We start from the raw sequence: 23,352 nt of genomic DNA, 5'->3' as shown, positions 1-23,352 counted from the left end.
ACCATTCACATGAGAAACGAGATGACAAAAAATAATCGAAATATGTTAAAAGAGACTTGCGACTCTTGCGGAACGACAAAATACATGTTTGTTCCATCAACAACGAAAGGAGGTAATTTGGTAGAGTCGATTAATAAACTGTCAAGCAAAGTCAAACTTCCATGGGCCAAGTTTCCAGGAGAAATGCATATTCCCGGGATGAACTTTGCAGGTCCTGGTACGAATTTGGATAAGAGACTGACTTCAACGGATATGTATCAGGAGTGGAGCAAGCCTGTAGACCGAGTGGACAATTATGTGGACACGCATTCGTCGGGAGGAACTTCAGTGGGAACGGCAGACTTGGATTTAAATTTTCACAAAGCGATCAATCTGAGCGAACCGACAAGTCTTCGCGACGCGGCCGAGCCCACTTCAGCCTCAGATTCAGCCACAAAAAATTATATGGACACACATGCTTCAGGCGGAACTACAGTTGGAACTGCAGATTTAAATTCCCATAAATTGATCAATGTGCTTGATCCGTCAAATGCGCAAGACGCTGCGACAAAAAGTTATGCGGACGTTTTGTCACAAAAATCTAACTTTTTAGGACTTGTTCCCAATTCAAGCTTTTCATCCTTGGGGTTAAAGTCGCAAACTGTAGCAGGATCGACTACTGCACCAGTCTTCAGCTACATAGAGTTCTGAGAAGGTTATGGCTGGCTCTTAATGGAACCAGAACAAACGTCCCTGGACAAGTCTTTCTTCGAATATTCGCAGACGGAGAAATAAGAATAGGGAATTATTCAACAACCACTGAAGGAATAGGAACGGACACCGCTGCCTTTGCTTGCAACTTGCTCTTTTCCCCTCTCGGCGGATCGTTTTACTCCAATTATTTGCAAGGATGCAACGTTTTCAGCACCACTTCGTTGGGAGGATATTTTACGCTCGATTTACCGTTTACAACAAACTTGACCATCCAACTGGTCAATAATAATGCTGCGGCAATCACCTACTGGATTCAGCCCTTTATTTCCACATTCACCTCCATCCCTCCTCTTCTCTCCTCCGTTAAATTGTACTCGAGGACGTTCAGATATCTCAACACAACTTACGGAAACGAATATGTTTTGCTGAACACCACAGGAAAAGGAAATGGCGTTTTTCTGAAATACATCAGGGCACACATCATTGGGGCCTCTGGAAACTGGTGGGAGTCTAGAGTTATAATGTACGACGGAAATTTACCTCCCGGCAACGGCACTGTCCTCAGCCCCTGGATACCTTACAATGCAAACAATTACAACAATTTCCCTGGGTACGATGGCGACAGCAAATGCATCTTTTCATCGTCTGGACTGGAAGACTTTTACTTGTCCTCATGGAACGGATCAAACTTAACCTCGTTTAACAACAAACCGACGGGACTGCTGTACCAATCCACCGCCTCCATCGGCTCCACCACCACTATTTCATTTTACATAAATTTTGCAGAAGCAGACTCCATGCCCAGCGTCGCAGCTAGCAGAAAGCTCGTCGTCACACTCAACTCCGGTTACGCGCAAGTCGAACAATCCGGAAGCTTTTACCTTCTTCACGATTGTTGTCAGTCCTGCAGCAATTGCGTGTGAAGGCGTGGCTATTGGAATGGGTTTTTTTCCTATTGTTGGAGGTCAAGGGAATAAAAAGCTAACGTTAAAAGCGGAGAAGCATAAAAAGATAAAGGTTTTAGCAGAGTCTAAATTGAACACGATCAGCGACCACATTTCGAAAGCATTGGTGGATGGAAAAATAAGCGATTCTGAGTTTCAATTGGTTTTGGAGGAGCTTCAAAAGTTTAAAGCCATGACGGAGGAAATAAGATCGAAAATTAAAAGCGGAATAGATGAATTGACTAAAGAGTCTTTGATCCAAAAAGGAAGAGAAGACGCGATTCAAGCGTTTAACAACCTATTTAAAAAATGATCTTAAAAATTTTTTTCCACGTATTTTAAAAAATGACCTTTTATAAAATACAAGACCCGAATAAACGGGATGAAATTGTGAGAGAGGTGATGTTGAGAAGAAATAAAATTTATTAAGACAGTGTGAATGAAAACATGATGGATGCTAATTTTCAGACAGATGTGAGCAAACTGTTTAAACCGATCATCGAGAGCAATAAAAAGATGATTAATAGTATTCAGTCTGAGATTAAATCTGAGGTTAAATCTGAACCAGTGATCGAGTCTACGTTTGAGGAGAGCCCTTTGGACAATATGTCGGTTACTTATTTGATTCTTCAGAATAAGGTCAACAGAGGAAAGGTAAATTTTAAGAACAAGTTTGAATTGAGTAGAAACGATGGTCAATATACGATTGGAAAAAGGGTGTTTTGTTTGATGGAGATGACATGATTGTAGGTGGTGAAAAGTATGAAGGAACAAGAGGTCTTTGGGAGCTGATGACCAATCCAAACATTTCGAATAAATTTGACGTGACGGAAGAGGATGTGGCTAATTACTCGAAAATTTTATCAGAGAGTGGAGCTGTAAAGCCAGATGCAAGAATGAACAAACCCAAAGCTGCAGAGGTTGAGAAATACAATCAATTCATCACATCTATTGAAAACGCTCTTAAAGGAAAGAAAGGTTATGGATTAATCGTTCTTCCGAGCGATCCAAATGCGTTGGTGGAAAAGCTTCAATTGAGTATCGCTTCTTGTCATGCTGGAAACACAGCTTCAAGAAACGAGGCTGTGAGCATATACGACGAGCTGCTGAGACAAAAGGTGATTAGCAAAGACGAGTACAAATTGATTCAGAGATGCATTGCAAAATAATTTTTTTTTGCTTATAAAAAATGATCATTTACAGAAAAAGATATGTGAAAAAGCACGTTATTGGTGGAAGCGGTATATTTGACACGTTTAAAAACTTCATGCGAAGAGCGGCAGCGTCAAGCGCCTCGAGAGCAGCTTCGACTTTGGCTCAGAAAATGGCGAGAAGCGAGTTGGGACGAAAGGCGATCACAGCTGCAAAATCAGCAGGTAAAGAGCTAGCTTCTTCGGCGATTGCTACTGCTAAAGATGTGGCTATCGATAAAGACAAGAAAGCGATTGAAAAGCTGTATGTCAAGACTGGAACACCAAAGCCGACAATGACTCAGAAAATCAAAGACATTATTTCAGAGCTGGTTAAATCTCCAGCCTCATCAGGTTTTGTGGACGAATATTCTATGATGGGCGGTTCTTTGAGTCGTAAAAATGCCACTCGAATCCAAGACCTTGTTAAAATGGGTAATGGTGTGAAAATAATCTAACTATAAAAATAATCTAGACCTTCGGAACTTCGGAACTTCGGAGCCCCCCAAAAAAAATTTTTTCCTTTATATAAAAATGGCAAATTCTGAAATTTTAAATTTTACCGAAGAAACATGGGTTGATGAAGGAATCGAAAGATTTGAATTTCATGAGTATGAACCCGTGAGCACCAATTTAAACAACACTGGAGAAATAAGAATCAACATTGAGCTGCAGGACTTGTTTACTCTTCCATGCGAATCGTACCTTTTGGTCGAAGGAAGACTGATAAAAGCAGACGGTGCGGCTCATGCAGACACAGATGTGGTTACATTTGCAAACAACGGCATCATGCATCTGTTTAGCCAAATTTCTTATTATTTGTCGAATCAAGAGGTGGAAACCATATATAGCCCTGGTTAATCCACCACTATGTTTGGTTATCTTAAATATCCGGTAGAGTTTCAAATATTTGAGGGAATGAATCAACTGTGGTAGCGAGACACGACAGTAGATGCTGATCTTGCTAATAACACTGGGTTTATCAACAGACACGCTTACATCATCAAGCAGCCCGCTGATAAAGAAACCTTTTCGTTCTGCATTCCTTTGAAGCAAATTTTTGGTTTTTGCGACGATTACGACAAAGTTCTTTATGGTTTTAAGCACACCGTTACCCTTGTGAGAAAGAGCGACACTGATGCGATTTTTAAAGCCAATGCAACAGGCGCAGAAAAAGTCGATTTGACTAAATTGTCTTTGTTTATGCCTCATGTTACTCCCTCTCTTTTGGAGAGCAACAATCTTCACAAAATCATCGAGTCCAAAGTAGACGTTCCCTTAGCGTTCAAGTCTAGACAGTGCGACACCATTTCCGTTCCCGTGGCAAACACATTCAGTTGGAGACTGAGTGCGAGATCTGCTAGCGAAAGACCGAAGTACGTCGTGGTTGGATTCCAGACCAAAAGAGACGGAAGTCAAGACCGAAATCCATCCGTCTTTGATCACTGCGACATTAAAAACATGTACGTCACTTTAAAGAGCGAAAGGTAACCTGCTGTGGATTACGAATTGGACTTTAGAAACAACAAATTCTCAAGGGCTTACAGAGATGCGTGCAAGTTTGACAATAGGCTTTACGGAATTGACGACATTGTGGCTCAGCCTAATATGACCGGCTTAAATTACAAATACATTTGCCCGCTTTTTGTTTTTGATGTGAGAAAGCAGGCGGAGAGGTTAAAATCGACAGTGCTCGACGTTCAAATCAAGGCCACATTTAATGCAAACGTTCCTGCAGGCACTCAAGCCTTTGCCGTCGTGATCTCTGACAAAATGCTCAGGATTAAATCCGACGGTGAAAAAGATGAGTGTTGTTTATTGATTTTTGCAAATAGTATTTACGCGTTAAAAAAATGAGGTATACGAAAAAGGATTTGAAAAAGCTGCTGAGAGATAACAGAATTACTCAAACGTCGAAAAGCAAAACGCCTTTGTTGATGCTGGCGGTGGAGAACAATCTGATTGACAAAAGCGAATGGATGAAAGACGTGATGGAAGAAAGACCTGTAGGACGACCTAAAAAAGATTCTGGAGTGTTATGAAAAAATTGAATTTGAGTTAAATAAATTAATTCATACTAAAAAATGGACTATCGGTATGAAATTTTTGATGATGGTGATGGAGTGCCAGGACTTGGTTATTTTGATGATGAAAATGGAAATCGTTGTTTTATTAAATATGATTTAGATTTAGATCTTCGGTATTTTATTGATAAATCTGGCACTCGGCGTTTTTTTAATTTTGATGCTGAATTAAATGATTGGTATTTTATTGATGAATTCAACATTCGTCATCTTGTTGCTTTTAATTATGAAGAATACGAGTGGTCTGGCATTACGCGTATTATTAACTTTGATGCTGAATTAAATGGGTATTTTATTGATGAATTTAACATTCGTCATTATATTAATGAAGACGATGACGAAGACGACGAGTCATTTGGAAGAGTATGAGGAACAAAGCATAGATTAAAGGTTGAAACATTGCTTAAAATTTTTAAATCGGAAAAAAAGAGAGTTTGCGCTCCTGCTGCTTGAAAAATTTTTCAATTCTTTTCGGAAAATTGAAAAGTGAGCTAAATAAATTAATTCATATTTAAAAGATGGAAAGGAAGTATGTGATTGAATTTGATGAAATGGGCTGTGCACATGTATTTTATAAATCTGTAGAAATTCATGCGGCTGGATCTGAATTTACTGCATATGATGACTGGGGAAGGAAGTATACGATTAAATTTGATGAATCAGGTTGTGCACATGTATTTGATGAAATAAGTGAAATTTATGCGAATTATCCTGCGACTTAAAAATCTTTTCGGAAAATTGAATTTGAGTTAAAAATTTCTTACAGAATTAAAATGTTAAGCAAATTTGCTAGAGATAAAGAATTTGACTATTCTTGGGTAAAAAAGGAAGATCTTTTAAATGCTCTTGACAATGACGCAGATTTAGCTTCTGATAAAGCTTTTCTCAAATTTCAAAGAAACGTTAGAAGACTTCCAAAAGAACACAAAATCGTTTTAAAAGAAATGGTTGAAGTAGATCCACTTGATGAAGTTTTAGATGCTTAAAACTAATTATTGGTCTGGATAGATCTTACGAATATGGAAGGTTTCATTATTCAACACTTAATTCATACCGTAATTTCATGAAAAGGATCTCTGAATCTCATAAAATTTTAAAATTATAGTTTTTTAATTCTTTTAGAAGAATTGAAAAAATTAAATTTAGGTTAAGAAAAATATTTCCCTTTATTAAAAATGAATAAAATGAACGTTAGAGAATTGCGAGAATTCGCTGAAGACCGTGGCATCAAAGGTATCTCTAGAATGAGAAAATCTGAGCTTATTAAAGCTATAAAAAATACAAGACCCATCATTGGGTTTGGATCTGCTCCTCGTCGAAAGACTGATGCAAGACCTACAGTTGTGAGACTGGTTAAACCTGTACAAAGGTCTTTTGTAAGGTTTGTTGTTGGACCTGATACTTAGCCTGTTGTTGCTCCAAAACCATCCATTATTCCACCAAGACCTGTTGTAAGGTCTGACATGTTAAAGCCTCCTCTTGCTCCAAAACCAGCTCACTTACAAAATCCTGCTGTTCAAAGGCCTGTAATCGCTTCGAATCACATCCTTGACACACCTGTTGTCGATTCAACACCTGTGACTGCTCCTGGTTTATTTTCAAGGATAACAACGGCTGTCGGAAATGTGGTTACTAACGGTTTTAACCGCGTGCTTGCGTCCATTGATCCGTACGTTCCAGAGACGGTAAAGAGAACAGTAAGTGATGTAAGAAATGGAGTCGAAAAAAGAATAAAGTCTCTCAAATTGATTGTATTTAGCAAACCACAAATAAAGTTTGAATTAACTGATCATGCGCTAAATTATATCACCAAACAATTTTCTTACAGACCTTCTGGAAATTATCAAGACCCTTCCGCCTTTTTAAACATGGTTAAAGATGCTGTGATCAAAGTCATAAAAATAAACACAAAAACGAACCTTGTTTTAACATGCGAAATGACGCGTGTGAACATTGTCACTGGACAAGAAACTCTTCGCACTGTGTCCTTCCCATATAAAAACGAAGTTGTTCTTAAATCGACAAATAAAATAGAAAGCTATAAAACATAAGAAGAAAGAGTTCTTGAAAACGTGGTCAATTACAGCAAGGAGGGATCCAATTGGAAAGTTTCCAAAATTTTAAAAAATAGATGTCAACATGATTAACTACACTCCTCTTACCGCTTCTTCTTACATCGAGCTGCCTGATTACTTGAAAAACAAAAAAGCCATTATCAATATGCAAAACAAAGACAATCAATGCTTTAAATGGTCTGTCGTTAGGGCGTTGAATCTAAAGAATAGAGATAATGAAAGAATTGACGAAGACTTGATTCTAAAATCGGAAGAATTGAAATGGGAAGGAATTGATTTTCCAACCAAGCTCAATAAAATCGACAAGTTTGAGGATAATAATAAAAAAATTAGCATCAACGTTTTTGGGTATGAAAACAAAAAACCTTACCCTTTACGAATATCGAAACATTGCAGCAGAATGAAAAAAATCGATTTGTTACTCATTTCAAACGATGAAACAAACCATTATTGTCTCATTAAAAGTCTAAGTCGATTGTTATCTTCTTCCACATCAGCACATCATGGTAAAAAACATTATTGCAGAAATTGCTTGCAAGGTTTCAACTCTGAAGAATCGCTTCTTAAACATTGGGACTACTGCATTGATCATCCCTTACAAAAAAACCCAGCGAACTTCCAGTGAAAGTTCACTGGAAATGTAAAAGATCACTGGAAATGTAAAAGATCACTGGAAATTCACCGAGTTCGCTGGGTTTTCCGCAAATTTTACGACTTCGCTGGAAGTTCACTGGAAGTTTAACAAAAAACGTCATTTTATTTCCAGTGATCTAAAACCTGAGTGGAAATTTAGCGCTGATTTTCAATAATCGAAAACGCCGCGGGTTTCATAACTCAATATTGATATAACTTTTGCTAACATAACTTTTTTGAAATTTGACAGATATAACATCTTGAAAATTTTTTTCCAATTTCTGTAATAAAGTAAACGTTGTTTTTTTATATCCACAGTTTCAGTTTCTATTATTTTAAGTTCTACTCAATTTCCAAAACCACAGGTATGTTGTTCAGTATGTTCATTTTTATTAAAGCGAGTTCATATTCAACTTTATAATTTCACAAAAATTTATTATTATAAATTTCTTTATTGTAGATTATTGAACATAATAGATAATGATTGATTTATATATATATATATATATATATATATATATATATATATATATATATATATATATATATATATATATATATATATATATATATATATATATATATATATATATATCTGTGTGTGTGTGTGTGTGTGTGTGTGTGTGTGTGTGTGTGTGTGTGTGTGTGTGTGTGTGTATTAGGGTGTCCCAAAAACAGCATTTTTGAAAATAATTTGTTCCCACCCCCTAAATGTGTTCTATTTAATACAAAAACACTAGGTTTAAAATTTTTTTGGAATAAAAAATATTTTAAGGGGTCCTTATAATTTCAAAATATATATATATATATATATATACACACACATATATATATATATATATATATATATATATATATATATATATATATATATATATGTATTAACATATATATATATATATATATATATATATATATATATATATATATATATATATATATATATATATGTATTTATATATATATATATATATACATACGTATATATATATACATACGTATATATATATACACGTATATATCCGAATAATTTTAAATGTATTCTTAAAATAGAGGGCTCAATGTTCTTAAAAGAACATAGCAATAATAAATTAGTAAAAATCATTTATCAAACTTATTTCATTTTACACTGTGTTTCATCAATTAAGACATCAGAAAATTTCATCAATTAAGACTCATCAGAATAGATATTTTGTAAGTTTTATAGTTTTCAAAAGAATATTAAATTTTCTGAATAATTATAAAATTTAAATAAAATTATAAAATTTTATACCGCTTAAACACCTTCATTTAACATATATATGCATTTGATATTTATATATACATCATACACTTGATAAAAAAATTTTCATCAAATAAAAGTATAGTTTGTATTGTATATACTAAAGAACTAGCTGTTAAATAAGCATCATTGTTATTTAAGCACAATTAGGTTTAGTACAATCGTTTCTCTTGTTCTCTTTCTGATGTTAATCTTGTTTAACTAAAGTTTAATTTTGCCTGCTTGCCTCTTTTATTTTAGATGCCTAGAATTGGTCGCTACAAGAAATGGCAATCAGGCGAAGTAAGTATTCCAAGAACAACACAATGGAGGATGTCAAAAGTTAACTGTGCTCAACAACAGAATGAGAGCACCTCTGATGACAATAATTCTATTGACGATGAATTTATGGATCATTTACGAAGCCTTAGAGGCGTTGTTAACTCTCTTAACTATTTTATTGCCACACAGTGTTTTGCCTACATCTAAATATTTGTTTTTGAAGTTTTTTAAGAAGGAAAAAGAGTTATATGAAAAAGTTTTTTTTTGTGATGTTTGTGAAGTTGCTTTAAGTCTTAATAAGCAGTGTCCAAAATGTTTGAAATATTTTACATCATCCTATCTTCATAAGAAATGCAATTTTTTTCATATTTTAAACATAAACAAACAGCTTAAAAATACTTGCGATAACAATTGGATACATTTAGCAGATCTTGAAGAAAATGGGCAAGCAACAATTAGACCTGTTGTTAATACTGATGGAGTTCCCATTTTCAAATCATCAAAGTGGTCCTTGTGGCCTTTGCTAGCATCCATTCATAGTTTTCCATATTCATTGCAAATTACTAATATTTTGTTTTTTGGTCTCTGGTCGGGTTTTAAAAAACCAAATATACAATTATTTTTATCTCCTTTTGTTGATATTTTTACTAACCTATCCACTAATGGTATACTCTTATCTAATAATGTTCGTGTTTTTTTTCATGTATCTATTTTTTCATGTGATACAATTGCAAGAGCTCTGGTTTTTTGTCGTAGGCAATTTAATGGTTATAATGGTTGTCATTGGTGTTCTTCTAGAGGGGAAAGAGTTCCAAAAGGCAGGGGGTCTTGTATGACTTATCCATTTTCTGATGTTACTATGAATTGTAGAAGCAATACAGATTTTTTTTGTGTTAATGTGGTTGAAGGGTTTTTAGATATTTCACCATTAGTAAGATTGCCTAATTTTGATTGTGTAAATGGAACAGTTGTTGATAATTTGCACTGTATAGAGCTTGGTGTTATGAAAGCTATGTTTTCTTTCTGGTTTGATAGTTGTTATTCTGGTTCTATTTTTTCTATTCGTAGACACTGTACTGTTATAAATAATCGGTTATCTGTAATTAGTGTGCCAAGCAATATAAGGCGGACTCCACGATCATTAAGTTGCATAAAGCATTGGAAAGGTGTTGAGTTTTTTAATTTTTTAGTTTTTTATGGTCCTGTTATTTTATGTGATATTTTGCTTCCGCAGTTTTTTGATCATTTTATTCTTTTATCTAATGTTGTTTTTATGTTAAATAATAAGGTATTATCTGAAAGTGTTGTTAATGAAGCCACATTATTAATTAATCGATTTGTTTACGAATTTCCTGGTTTGTATGGTAGAGAGAATATGTATTATAATGTGCACCAATTACTTCATCTTCCCTCATGTGCTCGTCTATGGGGGCCTTTATTATCTTATTATTGTCATCAGTTTGAAAATTTTAATGGCATTATTTTATCTCTTTTAAATGGTACTCAAGATATATCTACTCAAGTAATAGATCGATTTTCATATTTAACTACATGTAACATTCAAGCTTCTCATTCTAATATTATAGACGAAGATTGCATTGACTTTTTGGATGACATGTTATTTTCTTATAATTTTAATTTTAAAGGAGTTATTATTGGCTCAATTAAAGTCTTAGATAAAGGCTGTAATTATAATATTCCTTATTGTGAGAAACTGTTTTTTGAGCATTATTTAGGTAAGCATATTTTTGAAATTCAAAAATATTACAAAGTTTCTATTGCCAAAAACATTTACCATATTCGTCATAAGAATGTTCGTCATTGTGACTCACTTGTTAAACTTACTTGTGGATCATTTTGTAGTATTGAATATTTCTTTATCTTTGAGATGAATGTTTTTGCTTGTGTTAGATTTTTAAAAACAAGTCCGAAAGCAGCTAAGCATATTTTTATGTATACTTATGCAGAATGTCTATCTATAATTTTTGCAGAGCAAATTATACAAAAAGCTTTTTTGGTTGAAGATTGTGTTGTTAGTATTCCTGATTTATGCCCTTTTTAACTCTTCTATAATTATTCTTTGCATAATATTATTATTTGTATTATTATTGCTTTTTATCTTTGCATGATGATTTGTTTGTAACATTGTAATTTTTTTTTGTGAGCTGTTTACATAATTTTTTTTTGGTGAACTGTTCTTTTTTTGGTAAACTGCAATTTTTTTTTGTTAACTATAATTTTTTTTGGTGAACTGTAATTTTTTTTTGGTGAATTGTTATTATTTTTTTTTAAACTGTTGCATTTTATATTTGTGATAAAAAATTACATGTAACCTTTAACAGTTTATGTTGGCTTGTCAATTTTGTAAAAACTTCTGGTTTAAAAATATTGTTTTTCTTTAGAATTGTTTTTTTATTTTATAAAGTTAATATTTACATTTTCTATAACTACTGGGTTACTGTTTTTTTTTTAGGGTTACCTAGGTCATTTTATTCACTTTCCTACACAGCAACAATTAGAGTGTTGTTATTTTAAGCGGTAGTGGTGTTGTGGTAGAGCGCTCGCTTTATAAGCGAGAGGTTCCAAGTTCGATCCCCACCATGTCCCTGGTAGTACCGCGCTCAACTTGTTTCTTCATGCAGCGGCCTTGTTCATCAAGGTTTGTGTTTTGGAGTTATAGAGTTGAGAGAGGGTTATAACCACAATTAAGTAGCCTCTTCATCTGTAGTGGCCTTCTCAGCCTTGGGGAGGTGAATTAACAAAAAAAAAATTTCAGAAGCATGGTACTGGTTAAAATTGGATAATTTTCATTTAATCTACTGTCTCCCTAGACCGTTGCAATTTCGGTTACAATATATTTAACTGCTTATTTGTTGTTACAATTTTTAAATACTTAAAGTCTTATTAATATACATCTATAAATTTATGTAATACAGATCTATAACTATACATTGCTAATGAGGTATTAGATTTAATAGCAACTTATAATTTACTTCAAAATTTTTTCAAAATTATGTATTTATTTGTAATCTTTAAATTTACTTAAGTCTTAGTATTCATAATGTCTAAGTTTGCTGTTGTACAATGGTCTCGCAACGGAACTGTCTCTGTTGAATGGGATACATCTGTACTTAACAGGGCTTTTCTTGTAAATAACAAAGAGGGTGATATAAGATACACAAAACTTACTAATCGAGATGAAGGCCCCATTGAGAAGGGTAAAGTTATATGTGTGGTTGGTAAGCTTCAAATTTGAAAATATTTTAAGTTTCTTTTGAAATTTTATATTTAAAGTTGTTAATTATTTCAATTGCGTATGTTTCCAGCATTTAAGATATTTCATATAATGACATCGTTAGTAGTCTTTTATGTTTGATGTATTACAAACATCTGTTTTTAAAGATATATTTAACATTTATGAAATAGTAATTATATTATTATATTTAGACAGTTTAGAAGAAGCATTATTGAAAAAAGGCTCACTTCTCAAGAAAAAAAAAGATAAGAAATTGCTAAACATAACAAATGAAATTGAGGTTTATATATTATAAAATTTACTTTGAACAAGATCAGTTCAAACTCTGGATAAAACTTTGTTTACTTTTAAGGGTTCTGTTAGAGTTGAATATATAACAGTTCAGCAAATGGAGTTATTGTTGGTAAGTTTATTCTGCTAATAGTTTCATTTATAAAGATGGCTGTAACTCTTCCAAAATGGAACCTCATCAAAATCATACAATTTTAGAAAAGCAGACATTATGCATAAACAAAAATTGATTGACCTATCCTGTTTATTCATAAAATATAGTTTTGTGTCATATATTTTTACAATACCTAGAATACTCATACTATAGCATTAAAAGAAGATTTTGCTAAGAAGCTAACAACATTGTACAAAAAAATAGAAAGTAAGTAAACAGTCATTTGTATTCCAAATAAAATACTGGCATAGCTGAGATCAATTTTGGCAATTCTATTTCTTTTTTTTACAATAATAAGAGTTTTATTATAAAATGTTTTAAAAATTTTAAATGGAATTATAATAGCTAAACATTTGCGATTTACTTTATCAGCTGTTTTATGACTATTTCTAGTGTACTTCATTTTTCTTTTAGACATTCACTGCTTGTGACCATTCAGTAAATTTAAATGCTCAACTTTTCTGTTTTATAAAATCCTCTGTTTAAAATACCCACAGTTTTATAATGCCCTATGCTTTTAAATGTATGGATTTTATTTCACTTTTAGGGCTTGTTAGCAAAGCAGAAGAAGGTGACTTAAGCGAAGAGTTGCCAAAAAAGAAAGCAAAAATGTTGATTTCCCAACCATCAACAACCCATTCAAAACCATCTCCATTATATTTACAACCAACAAATTCACAAATACAACCTCTTTTATCACAAACATTACCAACAACTCCTCCTTTCTCAACCCAATCCCAACCCAAACAATTCCAGTCTTTTTCAACTAATGACTCCATTAATGAACATCCTGATTCCTCACTTTTTCTTAACAATCATAATTCGTTTCATGAAAATTTGTTCAATTCAATTGACTTCAATCGACTTCAATCGGAAAACATTCCATCGACTTCAAATTCATTTCAAATGCCTTCTCCACCTTTTTCACTACCAGCACAACTATATTCTGTTCCACAAATGCCACCACCATTGTTGCATTCACAACCAACATCGCTAACAAATTCACAACTTCCACTATCAATGCATTCACAACTATTAGAACAAGTACCAGCACATTCATTAGTTTCCCATACAACACAACCAACAGATTATATATGCAGTGACAAAGAAGTCACTGAAAACATGATTCCTAATAGAGTCTTAACAGCACCAACAGGAAAAAAGCTGGTCAAACAGTTATTAGGCCATTTTTATGAAAGAAATAAGTTGGTGAATGCTTCGCTATCAGGAAAAAAAGGCTCTTCAAAGTTTTCTGTTTCAAAAAAAGTTGGCCTTGATCCAGCTGTGTTGCATTTAATAACAGGTAAAAAATTATTAAATTTTAACACTTATACTCTGGAATTCCAGAATCAATTCAATACGAGAAATTGCTTATCTGCAATTTTTACAGAACTTACAATATCCAAGTTTCCGAATTTTTCGAAAAATGATGTCAGTGTTGCGCTCTGTGAAAAAATTAATGACGAGCGCAGAGCTTATTTTAAAGCAGGTATTATATTTTAATTGTATTACTTTTCGTATTTAATTATAATTATATCACTAGTTTTCATCTTTTATAAATAACAAAATTTTGTTAGGACTACTATGTCTTAATTTTATTTTATAGAAAAACAATAAATAATAGGATTTTTTAATTTCAACTAGCTTGTGACTTTCGTCTGATTTTTTATTTTTTTATTTTAATCTTGTAATTATTATTATTGTTTTAGTATATTTTTTTAGTATTAATTATTTTGATTACCGTATAATCTCTAATAGTAAGGCCAGGTTTATGTTTCAGAGTCACCAATCAAATTTTTTTATTTTAAAGTAATTATCGATTTTGAAATATACATATGTTTTTGTTTTTATAATTTATCCTTGGTTTTTAAAGTTAATTATGTTTATACCTGTTATACTATTTTATGTTTGCTTACTATTTTACTGTTTATTTTATATATGTTTTTATATAATTATTATATATGTCCTTTATATATTGTATCCTTTTTTTTTAGCTCCGAAGTCCCAAACGGAAAAGAATGCGTCAAGCACAATTTAAAAGACATACGAACGTACTCACGAACTTACGATTTTCTTTTCTTTTTTTTGTTTTGATTACTTGTCTGTGGAGAACGAACACACCGCTAAACTCATGATTTTTTCGCCTCAAAATATACTAAAATATACTAATAAATAAAATTTAAAAAAGTTTAGATAAATTATCAGGAAAAATAAACAAATTGCATTTATTCGAAAACAAAAAATGTACGTACAGCCTTTTGGTTCTCGACTAATGAGATACACATTTTTTTAATTCAATTTTTTTTCAAAGTTTTTCAAACAAGCTCGTGTAAGCTTATGCAAAATGATTATGCTTTATTAAATTTTTTTGTAGATTATGTTTTATGATTTAAATCTCTATCAAAACAAAAAAATAAAAATACAACTGATTTTCTGTTTTGTTTGTTTAAATGGTTAAAATAGAAAAAAAATTGATTTATGAAAATTTGTATTCATACTTAAGGTAGTTTATTACTTATACATTGTATTTTTATTCTAAATATCGATATTTTTAAATAAATGTTATATTAAACTTTTTTTTTTCCTATGCTTAATTTGTCTTATTTCGCGCTTCACGGTTTTAAATATTTAAAATGTTTATGAAAGTTTTAAAAAAAAATATATCCTAAAAAATAAAATTCCAGCGAATTCGCTAAACTTCCAATTTTTATATATAAACATGAAAGTTAACTTTCATAGCTAATTAGCTATGAAAGCTTTTCTAGTGAACTTCCAGTGATCTTTAAAGATCACTGGAAGTTCACTAGAAAAGTTCACTGGAAGTTCACTGGAAGTTCACTGGGTTTTGGAACAAGATCACTGGAAGTTCGCTGGAAAAGATCACTGGAAGTTCGCTGGGTTTTGGAACAATTTTTCACTGGAAGTTCACTGGGTTTTTTTGTAAGGGATAGTTCGGTAAGAATTGAACTCCCTGAAAAAGGAACCATCATTCAGTTTCAAAACAAAAACAGGTCCATGAGAGTTCCGTTTGTGGTGTATGCTGACTTTGAGAGTTTCATCAAACCCATTGACGATAAGAATAAATATCCTGACGGCGATTCTTACACGAGGCAATACCAAAAACTCACTCCAAGCTCCTTCCGTTATTACATCAAAGGTCCTGAAGGTAACAAAGGAAAGACTGTTGCATACACAGCAGAAAGCGATGATGACGACGTGGCTCAAAAATTTATAGACTGGCTCAATAGAGACACCCAAAATATTTACAATAAATACAAGTTTAAAAGAAAGCCTGTCATGAATTATGAAAATCAGAATCGTTTTAAAGCTGCAACCCAATGTCACATTTGCGAAAAAGGTCTCGATGGCGATAAAGTCTTAGACCACTGTCATTTAACTGGAAAGTACCGTGGAGCTGCTCATAAAAAATGCAACTTGGATTATCAAATTCCCAAATTCATCCCGGTCGTCTTTCATAACTTGTCTGGTTACGACAGCCACTTGTTTATTAAAAAATTAGCTGGAAAACTAAAATGTATCCCCAACAACGAAGAAAAATACATTAGCTTTTCAAATGAAATCAAAGTCGATGAATTTGTTAAAGAAGGAAAAACACTATACGTATGGCGAGAATTAAGGTTCATTGATAGCTTTAGGTTCATGGGCTCCAATTTGGACAGTTTAGCTTAAAATCTAATCAACGATCAATGCAAAAACGTGGCTAAGTATTACTCTGGAAAACAGTTTGAATTATTGAGGAAAAAAAGCGTTTACTCTTACGAATGGGTAGACTCCATTAAAAAGTTTTCAGAAATAACATTGCCTCCTATCGAAGCGTTTTTCTCCAAGCTCAACGATAAAGGTATTGAAGATGAAGACTATGAACATGCTCAAAAGGTCTACACCGAATTTGGATATAAAACGTTTAAAGATTATCACGATTTGTACAATGTGTCTGACGTCTTAATACTAGCGGATGTCTTTGAAAATTTCAGAGACGTGTGCATGAAAAACTATGGACTAGACCCTGCTTGGTATTATACCTCTCCATGTTTCGCCCGGGACGCTTGTTTAAAAATGACTGAAATAAAGTTGGAACTTCTAAGCGATCCTGATATGCTTCTCATGGTTCAAAAAGGAATACGCGGTGGAATCAGCATGATTTCAAACCGACATGGAACTTCAAACAATAAATATAATGGCGATTCGTATGATCCTAACAAACCATCTAAATTCATCCAATATTTAGACGCTAGCAATTTTTACGGATTGGCGATGAGCAAACCTCTTCCTACTCACGGATTTGAATGGATGACTGAAGATGAACTTTTAAATTAGAAATCCATACCATGTATTTTAGAAGTCGATTTGGACTACCCTGATCATCTTCACGACGAACACAATGATTACCCTTTGGCTCCTGAAAGAATGATTCTCAACAAAGTCAACAAGCTTGTTCCGAATTTAAACAATAAAAAGAATTACGTCATGCATCATGTAAACTTAAAACTGTAAGAACGATTAGGACTAAAAATTATAAAAATTCATCGAGGCATTAAATTTGAAGAATGACCTTGGATGAAACAATACATTGATCGTAACACCAATTTAAGAACAAAAGCCACTAACGACTTTGAAAAAGATTTTTTTAAGCTCATAAACAACTTCGTCTTTGGAAAAACCATGGAGAATATTGAAAATCATGTAGACGTTAGACTGATCACTAGAGAAGAAGAAGCTAATAAATTGTCTAAAAAAGCCTAATTTCGAAAGTCTAACCATTTTTGATGAAAACCTGATTGCCGTGCACATAAGGAAAACAAAGTTGGTTTACAACAAGCCCATTCATTTAGGAATGTGCATCTTGGATTTAAGCAAAACTCTAATGTTCGAACACCATTACGACTATATCAAACCAAAATATAATGACCGCGCAAAGCTGCTTATGACTGACACGGACTCGCTCATTTACGAAATTGAAATTGAAAATTTTTATAAAGATATTGCTGGAGATGTTGAAAGCAGTTTTGACACGAGCGACTTTAATAAAAACCATCCAGCCGTTCAAAACGTTGGGTTCAAAGTTAGCATTAACAAAAAGGTCATTAGCATGTTTAAAGATGAAACAGGAGGAAAGCAAATTGAAGAGTTTGTTGGACTTCGACCTAAGCTCTACTCTTACAAGATCTTTGAAGAAAAAGAACACAAAAAGTGCAAAGAGGTAAAGAAAAGCGTTGTTGATAAAAAGATAGAACATCAAGACTACAAAGACTGCTTAATGAATAAAAAAGAAAAGTTTGCAAAAATGAACATTATCCAATCTCATAAGCATGATATTTACACGGAAGAGATTAACAAAGTTGCACTCAGCGCTGAAGATGATAAAAGAATTATTTTGGAAGACGGAATTCGCACTCTAGCTCACGGACACTACAAAAACAGATTTAACTTGATCAACTACTGGAAAGTTTTTCGGTCCGGATGATAAGGGTTCATCTAATCTGTAGACTTTTATATAGTAGCTTATGATCATTATAAAGCAATTAATAAACATGAATATTACTTCACTAAACGAAAAAATTTTAAAGCAGTTTGGCATTGAAGCTGCAAAAGACACGGAAAACTTTAAAAAAGTAAAAACTAAAAAAGCTTTCTTTATTGCAAAAACCATTCATCTTGTTCAAAGGTATGAAGACATTTTACAAACAAAACTTCACTTTGAAGAAATTGAGAAATTTAACGTCGAAAAAGAAGATATTCAAAGACAATACTTTCAAACAGCGTAAAAAACTTGTCGACTCTAAAAAGTGGACTCATATTAAAATTGAGCAAAAACCAATCTACTTGTACAAATGCAAATACTGCTCAAATGAAGACCTCAACAAGTTTGAAATGGATGAGTGTGGTAAAAAATTTTGCATAAAATGTTCTTGCCAACAAGAAACTCTAGAAATTAAAATAGGTAACTATCACTTTAACACAAACAAAACAAGCTCGTCAAGAATAATCCACTTCCAAGAATGCATCAAACAATACAACGGAAAACAAAAATGCAAAGTTCAAAAGGAGATCTTTGAAAAACTAAAAAGCAAATTTCAAGCTTTAAACCTTCTCGTCAACTCCAATAAAAAAAGCATCAAATATTCCAAAATTACCAAAGAACATATGCTCATCTTCTTAAAGCAACTTGGGTTTACCAATCACCATGAAAATGCTAACTACATTTATTTCGTGCTGACTGGAAAAAGAATAGATGACATTGAATACTTGGAAGAACAGCTCATCAAGGACTATATAGAATTCTCTTCTCTCTATGACACTTATTACGGAAGAGACAAGTCGAAAGAAATTAAAAGAAAAAGCTTCATTAACGCGCAGTATATTTTGTTTCAACTTTTAAGAAACAGAAATCATACATGCAAAATTGAAAACTTTTCTTTTCTAAAAACGATTGATAAAAAAAACCTGCATGATGAAATTTGCTCTCACCTATTTCAAAAACTTGGATGGACTTTTACACTCACTTTCTAATTATTTAAAAATTTAGTCGTTGCCTTAAAATAAGACATCAATGCGTCAGAACTCTCAACTCATAATAAATTAATGAAAAACGTGTAAAAAATATTAATCAAAAAAGTTTATTTTTTCAAAAAATTTAACGCGCTTAAGTATGGAAAAGGTCATGCGCCAGAACTCTCATTTTCCTACTACTTACATTTATAAAGGTGGGTTTCTTTAAAATTTCTCTATCCGCTTCTCTGTCTATCCATGTTGAAATATATCATCAGCGAACAATGTAATTTCTAAATTCGATTAGTTTCTCAGAAATCTGCAAAATATGTGCTTGTAATAACCTAGCCATAGGCCCTTTACGGAAATAGTTCAAATTTCTTTTGAATTATTAGTTGGTCTTTTGCATATAGTCAACGCAGAAATCCGGAAACATATATAATACCAGTAGCTATAAGAGGAGACTATATTTTTGATATATAGTCTCCTCTTATAGCTACTGGTATTATATATGTGACCACACAATTCTTGTCATTCTTTCGTAAATGGATATAAAGACGTAATTAAAAACGCAATTAAGGAAGGAGTTAAAGCATGGACGTATAAGAGTGGACCAATGATATATATTAACTTGATGTCTAACTTCCGAAAAAAAGTGAAGCAAGTTTTTTTTGCCAACAGCATATGATTGGATAATAACTTGTTTTGCCACCAGCATCTGATTGGTTAACAGATATTACGGAAAAACGAATTGCAAAAATAAAACAAAGCAAAAAACTATTTGTGCTAGTTAAATTAGAAAATGTATTTAAAATTTAGTCAAATTGGAATGATTTTGTGAAATGCTTTAGTATTGGAAAATTTTATAAATGTATGTTAATAATAACGTCAGTTACTTTTAACCTACCGGCTTTACAACCTTCAAAAACTTGCTTCACATTTTCTTACGGAATTTATGTGAAGTTAGACATCTAGTTAATATATATCATTGGAGTGGACGTGCAACTTAGTACAGTTTAATTTTTTGTATTAGTTTAAACTTTTATAGCGTTTGTTTAATAAGACTGTTCATGATAAAGTAACTACTTCACGTGTTGACAAATTACTAAACAAATTACACCACGGTAAAAGAAATATATATATATATATATATATATATATATATATATATATATATATATATATATATATATATATATATATATATATATATATATATATATATTTCTTTTATATATATATATTTAATATATGATCTTCAATAAATACGAATTCTCTCAATACTAATTTTTTATTTTATCTAAGAAATTTTCGCTAGATTATTGATACTAGCATCTTCAGCTTTAATTACAAATTATTAATTAAATTAAATTACAAACAAACTTTAAAGGTAATGTCACTTTTTAATGGCTTCTTTAAACTTTGCTTTAAGGTGGTCCTATACTAAAAAAAATCAAAAAAATCGATTTTTCAAAAATTGCATATTCTTGAAGCCCAAACATTCTACATTCTAAATATATATAGATCATTATAGGGAGTGAATTTAAAAATGCTCTAAAATAGCAAGTTTCACAGTGAAGTTAAATAATTTTCTTAGCAACGGCCTTAGCAACGGGTTGTTTATATTAGAAAATAGGCGTTTTAGAATATTGCGCCATTTACTTTTAGTTTTTGACACTGGTGCCAGTAACTGTTTCATGTTTATTTTCCTAAATAAGCCATGATTTTTAAGTACAATTACTATGTTTACATATATTACTTATAGAAAAATCAGCTTTGAGTTATACTTTGTGCCTCGTGCTTGTTTTTATTATGGGAAAAAATAAATGTGATTCAAATTTAAGAAGGAAAGCAGGTGGTAACAGGATTTTCAAAAAAAAGTACTTTAGAGGAAATCAATTTTCCTCAGCATCAACAGTCAGCATCAATTTAACTTCTAAATTGGAAATCACTAACTCAACTCAATCAAATATCTTGACATCAACATCTTCAAAAAAGTTATCACATAGCAGTAAAAATAGTAATGCAAAAAATAATGATTCAAATAAATTGCCTTCATGCTTTATACTTATTGACACAGACATTTTAAAATCAATTGTTACTTTGATTTGACATTGTCCTCAATGTCATAATAATTCAATTGAAATCTCAACTGATTTATCAAAAAAGAAAGGCTTGGCTGTGTTTTTAAACATTTCTTGTACAACATCTTCGTGCGATTGGAAACAGTCTTTTTATTCTAGCAAAGAGATTGAAAAGCAAGGTCCAGGAATGTCACCATTTGAAATAAATTATAGATCTGTTGTTGCCATAAGAGAGATAGGAAAAGGTCATTCTGGTTTGGAAAAATTTTGTGGTCTAATGAACTTACCTCCTCCAATGAACATAAAAGCATTTAATGATATTCAAGATAAAATTCATATGATATACCAAAGTGTAGCTGATGTGAAAATGAAAAATGCAGCAAATGAATTTCGATATCTTAACAACAATATCCAACCAAATGATTTTGATATTAATGTATTAGCTGATGTAGTTGTTTCCTGTGATGGAACTCGGCAAAAAAGGGGTCATTCCTCACTTAATGGTGTTGTTACTGTTATTGCTAGTGACTCAGGGAAATGTGTTGACTATCAAGTTCTTTCAAAAATATGCAATCCCTGTACATCATGGGAATCAAGAACGTAGTTATTGTATATTATCTTTTTATATTCAAGCTTTTTTTCATTGAATAATTCTATTTTGGTTAACTGTTTTTCAAATATCAGAGTTTTCACTTTTTTTTTTTTTTCTGTGTTTTCAATAATGCTCAAGTCGTTTTGTTTTTCAATAATTTTTTGACCTTTTTATATATTGAAAAATTTTTTTTTCATTAAAAATCTTTATAATTGTTTTTCTCAATATGTGAGTTTTAAGCACGCTGCGATAAATATCTTGAGATTGGTTTGTCTGATTGTGTTGAAATTTTCAGGAGTTGTTTATTATATATATGCACATTCACCTTACCAAAAGAATTCATGTTAGTTAACTGGTTCTAAAAATAAGGTCTAGGTTCTAAGCCTTTTCAGGGCTTTTTTTTAGGCCTTAAGCCTGTTTTCTTACAAAAGCTTCAATAGTTTGTTAAATTATTTGATTTTGGCAGGGTGAGTGTAATCATCTGATATTAAAAAGCTGTGAAAATTTCATGATCATACCATTATTAGTTTACAGGCTGTTTATCGCAGCGCTTAGTCCATTTTTAGGGTTCATGGACCCAAAATTTTGACCAAAAAAAAAATTTTTTTATTTTTTTTTCCTTTACTGTGCTTTTAATATAAAACACTATTTCTTATATGAAAATCATAAAATATGAGTGTATTTTTAAAATTTTGGTTTTATTAGTATAGGACCACCTTAATTGGGCTTCTTTGATATTACGTAGGTATAAAAAGTATGGCGTCCAGAATTGCGTTTTTACATATTGACCGTCATCTAAATTCATACCTCCATTTTTAGGTCCGCATTTGTTGAACTGAATTTCGATTGCCTCTCGAACTTTTCTTTCAAATTTTTTGGGTTCTACTTTTAGCGTCTTTACTTGATCCCATTTTATATTACATGAACATTTAATTTTATGATGGCCGATTGCAGATTTTTCTAATTTTTCTTCAAAAACATTTTTTTGGTGTTGTTTTGTTCTTGTTGCTATTTTCATTTTTGTTTCGCCGATGTATTTTTGTTTACACTCGCATTCTATTAGGTATACTCCGGGATGGCTATTTGATGGTAGCGAAAATTTCTAGCGAAAATTTCTTAGATAAATAAAAAATTAGTATTGAGAGAATTCGTATTTATTGAAGTTCATATATTAAATTTATTCAACTCTCATACAAGATGTCGTTATTTAAATATATATATATATATATATATATATATATATATATATATATATATATATATATATATATATATATATTACACAAGTCTTTTTAAGCCGTCT

General features: G+C 31.9%; 2 protein-coding genes and 1 long non-coding RNA gene across 3 annotated transcripts; 2 read left to right on the top strand and 1 right to left on the bottom strand.

Moving 5' to 3' along the window:
• The first annotated feature begins 7,580 nt into the window (after positions 1–7,580).
• Positions 7,581–11,561, top strand: LOC149881956 (uncharacterized). The gene is made up of 2 exons (XM_090066643.1): positions 7,581–7,984; positions 9,142–11,561. Exon 2 carries the CDS (start codon positions 9,245–9,247, stop codon positions 11,222–11,224), a length of 1,980 nt encoding a protein of 659 aa, XP_089922769.1. The 5' UTR covers positions 7,581–7,984; positions 9,142–9,244; the 3' UTR covers positions 11,225–11,561.
• Positions 11,562–12,223: 662 nt separating this feature from the next.
• LOC149881955 (uncharacterized) lies at positions 12,224–15,004 on the top strand. The gene is made up of 7 exons (XM_090066644.1): positions 12,224–12,401; positions 12,610–12,698; positions 12,771–12,821; positions 13,001–13,070; positions 13,411–14,166; positions 14,254–14,352; positions 14,858–15,004. Exons 1-7 carry the CDS (start codon positions 12,224–12,226, stop codon positions 14,899–14,901), a joined length of 1,287 nt encoding a protein of 428 aa, XP_089922770.1. The 3' UTR covers positions 14,902–15,004.
• LOC149881954 (uncharacterized) lies at positions 14,919–15,805 on the bottom strand. The gene is made up of 2 exons (XR_016444945.1): positions 15,116–15,805; positions 14,919–15,018 (listed from the first exon to the last, which is right to left on the bottom strand). It is a non-coding gene; the product is annotated as an uncharacterized LOC149881954 (long non-coding RNA).
• Positions 15,806–23,352: the final 7,547 nt, after the last annotated feature.

The sequence above is a fragment of the Hydra viridissima genome, unplaced genomic scaffold (assembly GCF_058129835.1).
Source record: "Hydra viridissima isolate aposymbiotic clone 2 unplaced genomic scaffold, HvirCarnegie_v1 scaffold_11, whole genome shotgun sequence".
Taxonomy (NCBI): domain Eukaryota; kingdom Metazoa; phylum Cnidaria; class Hydrozoa; order Anthoathecata; family Hydridae; genus Hydra; species Hydra viridissima.
The sequence above is the reverse complement of the archived record's forward strand: the minus strand, read 5'-3'. Positions and strand labels throughout refer to the sequence as shown.

What these genes read in the sequence shown, in the direction of transcription:
- LOC149881955 (XM_090066644.1), top strand. Translation starts at nt 12,224, where the DNA reads ATGTCTAAGTTTGCTGTTGTACAATGGTCTCGCAACGGAACTGTCTCT. An exon ending in AGCAAATGGAGTTATTGTTG is followed by an intron (nt 12,822 to 13,000) that starts GTAAGTTTATTC and finishes TACAATACCTAG; the next exon opens with AATACTCATACTATAGCATT. An exon ending in CAGAGCTTATTTTAAAGCAG is followed by an intron (nt 14,353 to 14,857) that starts GTATTATATTTT and finishes CTTTTTTTTTAG; the next exon opens with CTCCGAAGTCCCAAACGGAA.
- LOC149881956 (XM_090066643.1), top strand. Translation starts at nt 9,245, where the DNA reads ATGAGAGCACCTCTGATGACAATAATTCTATTGACGATGAATTTATGG.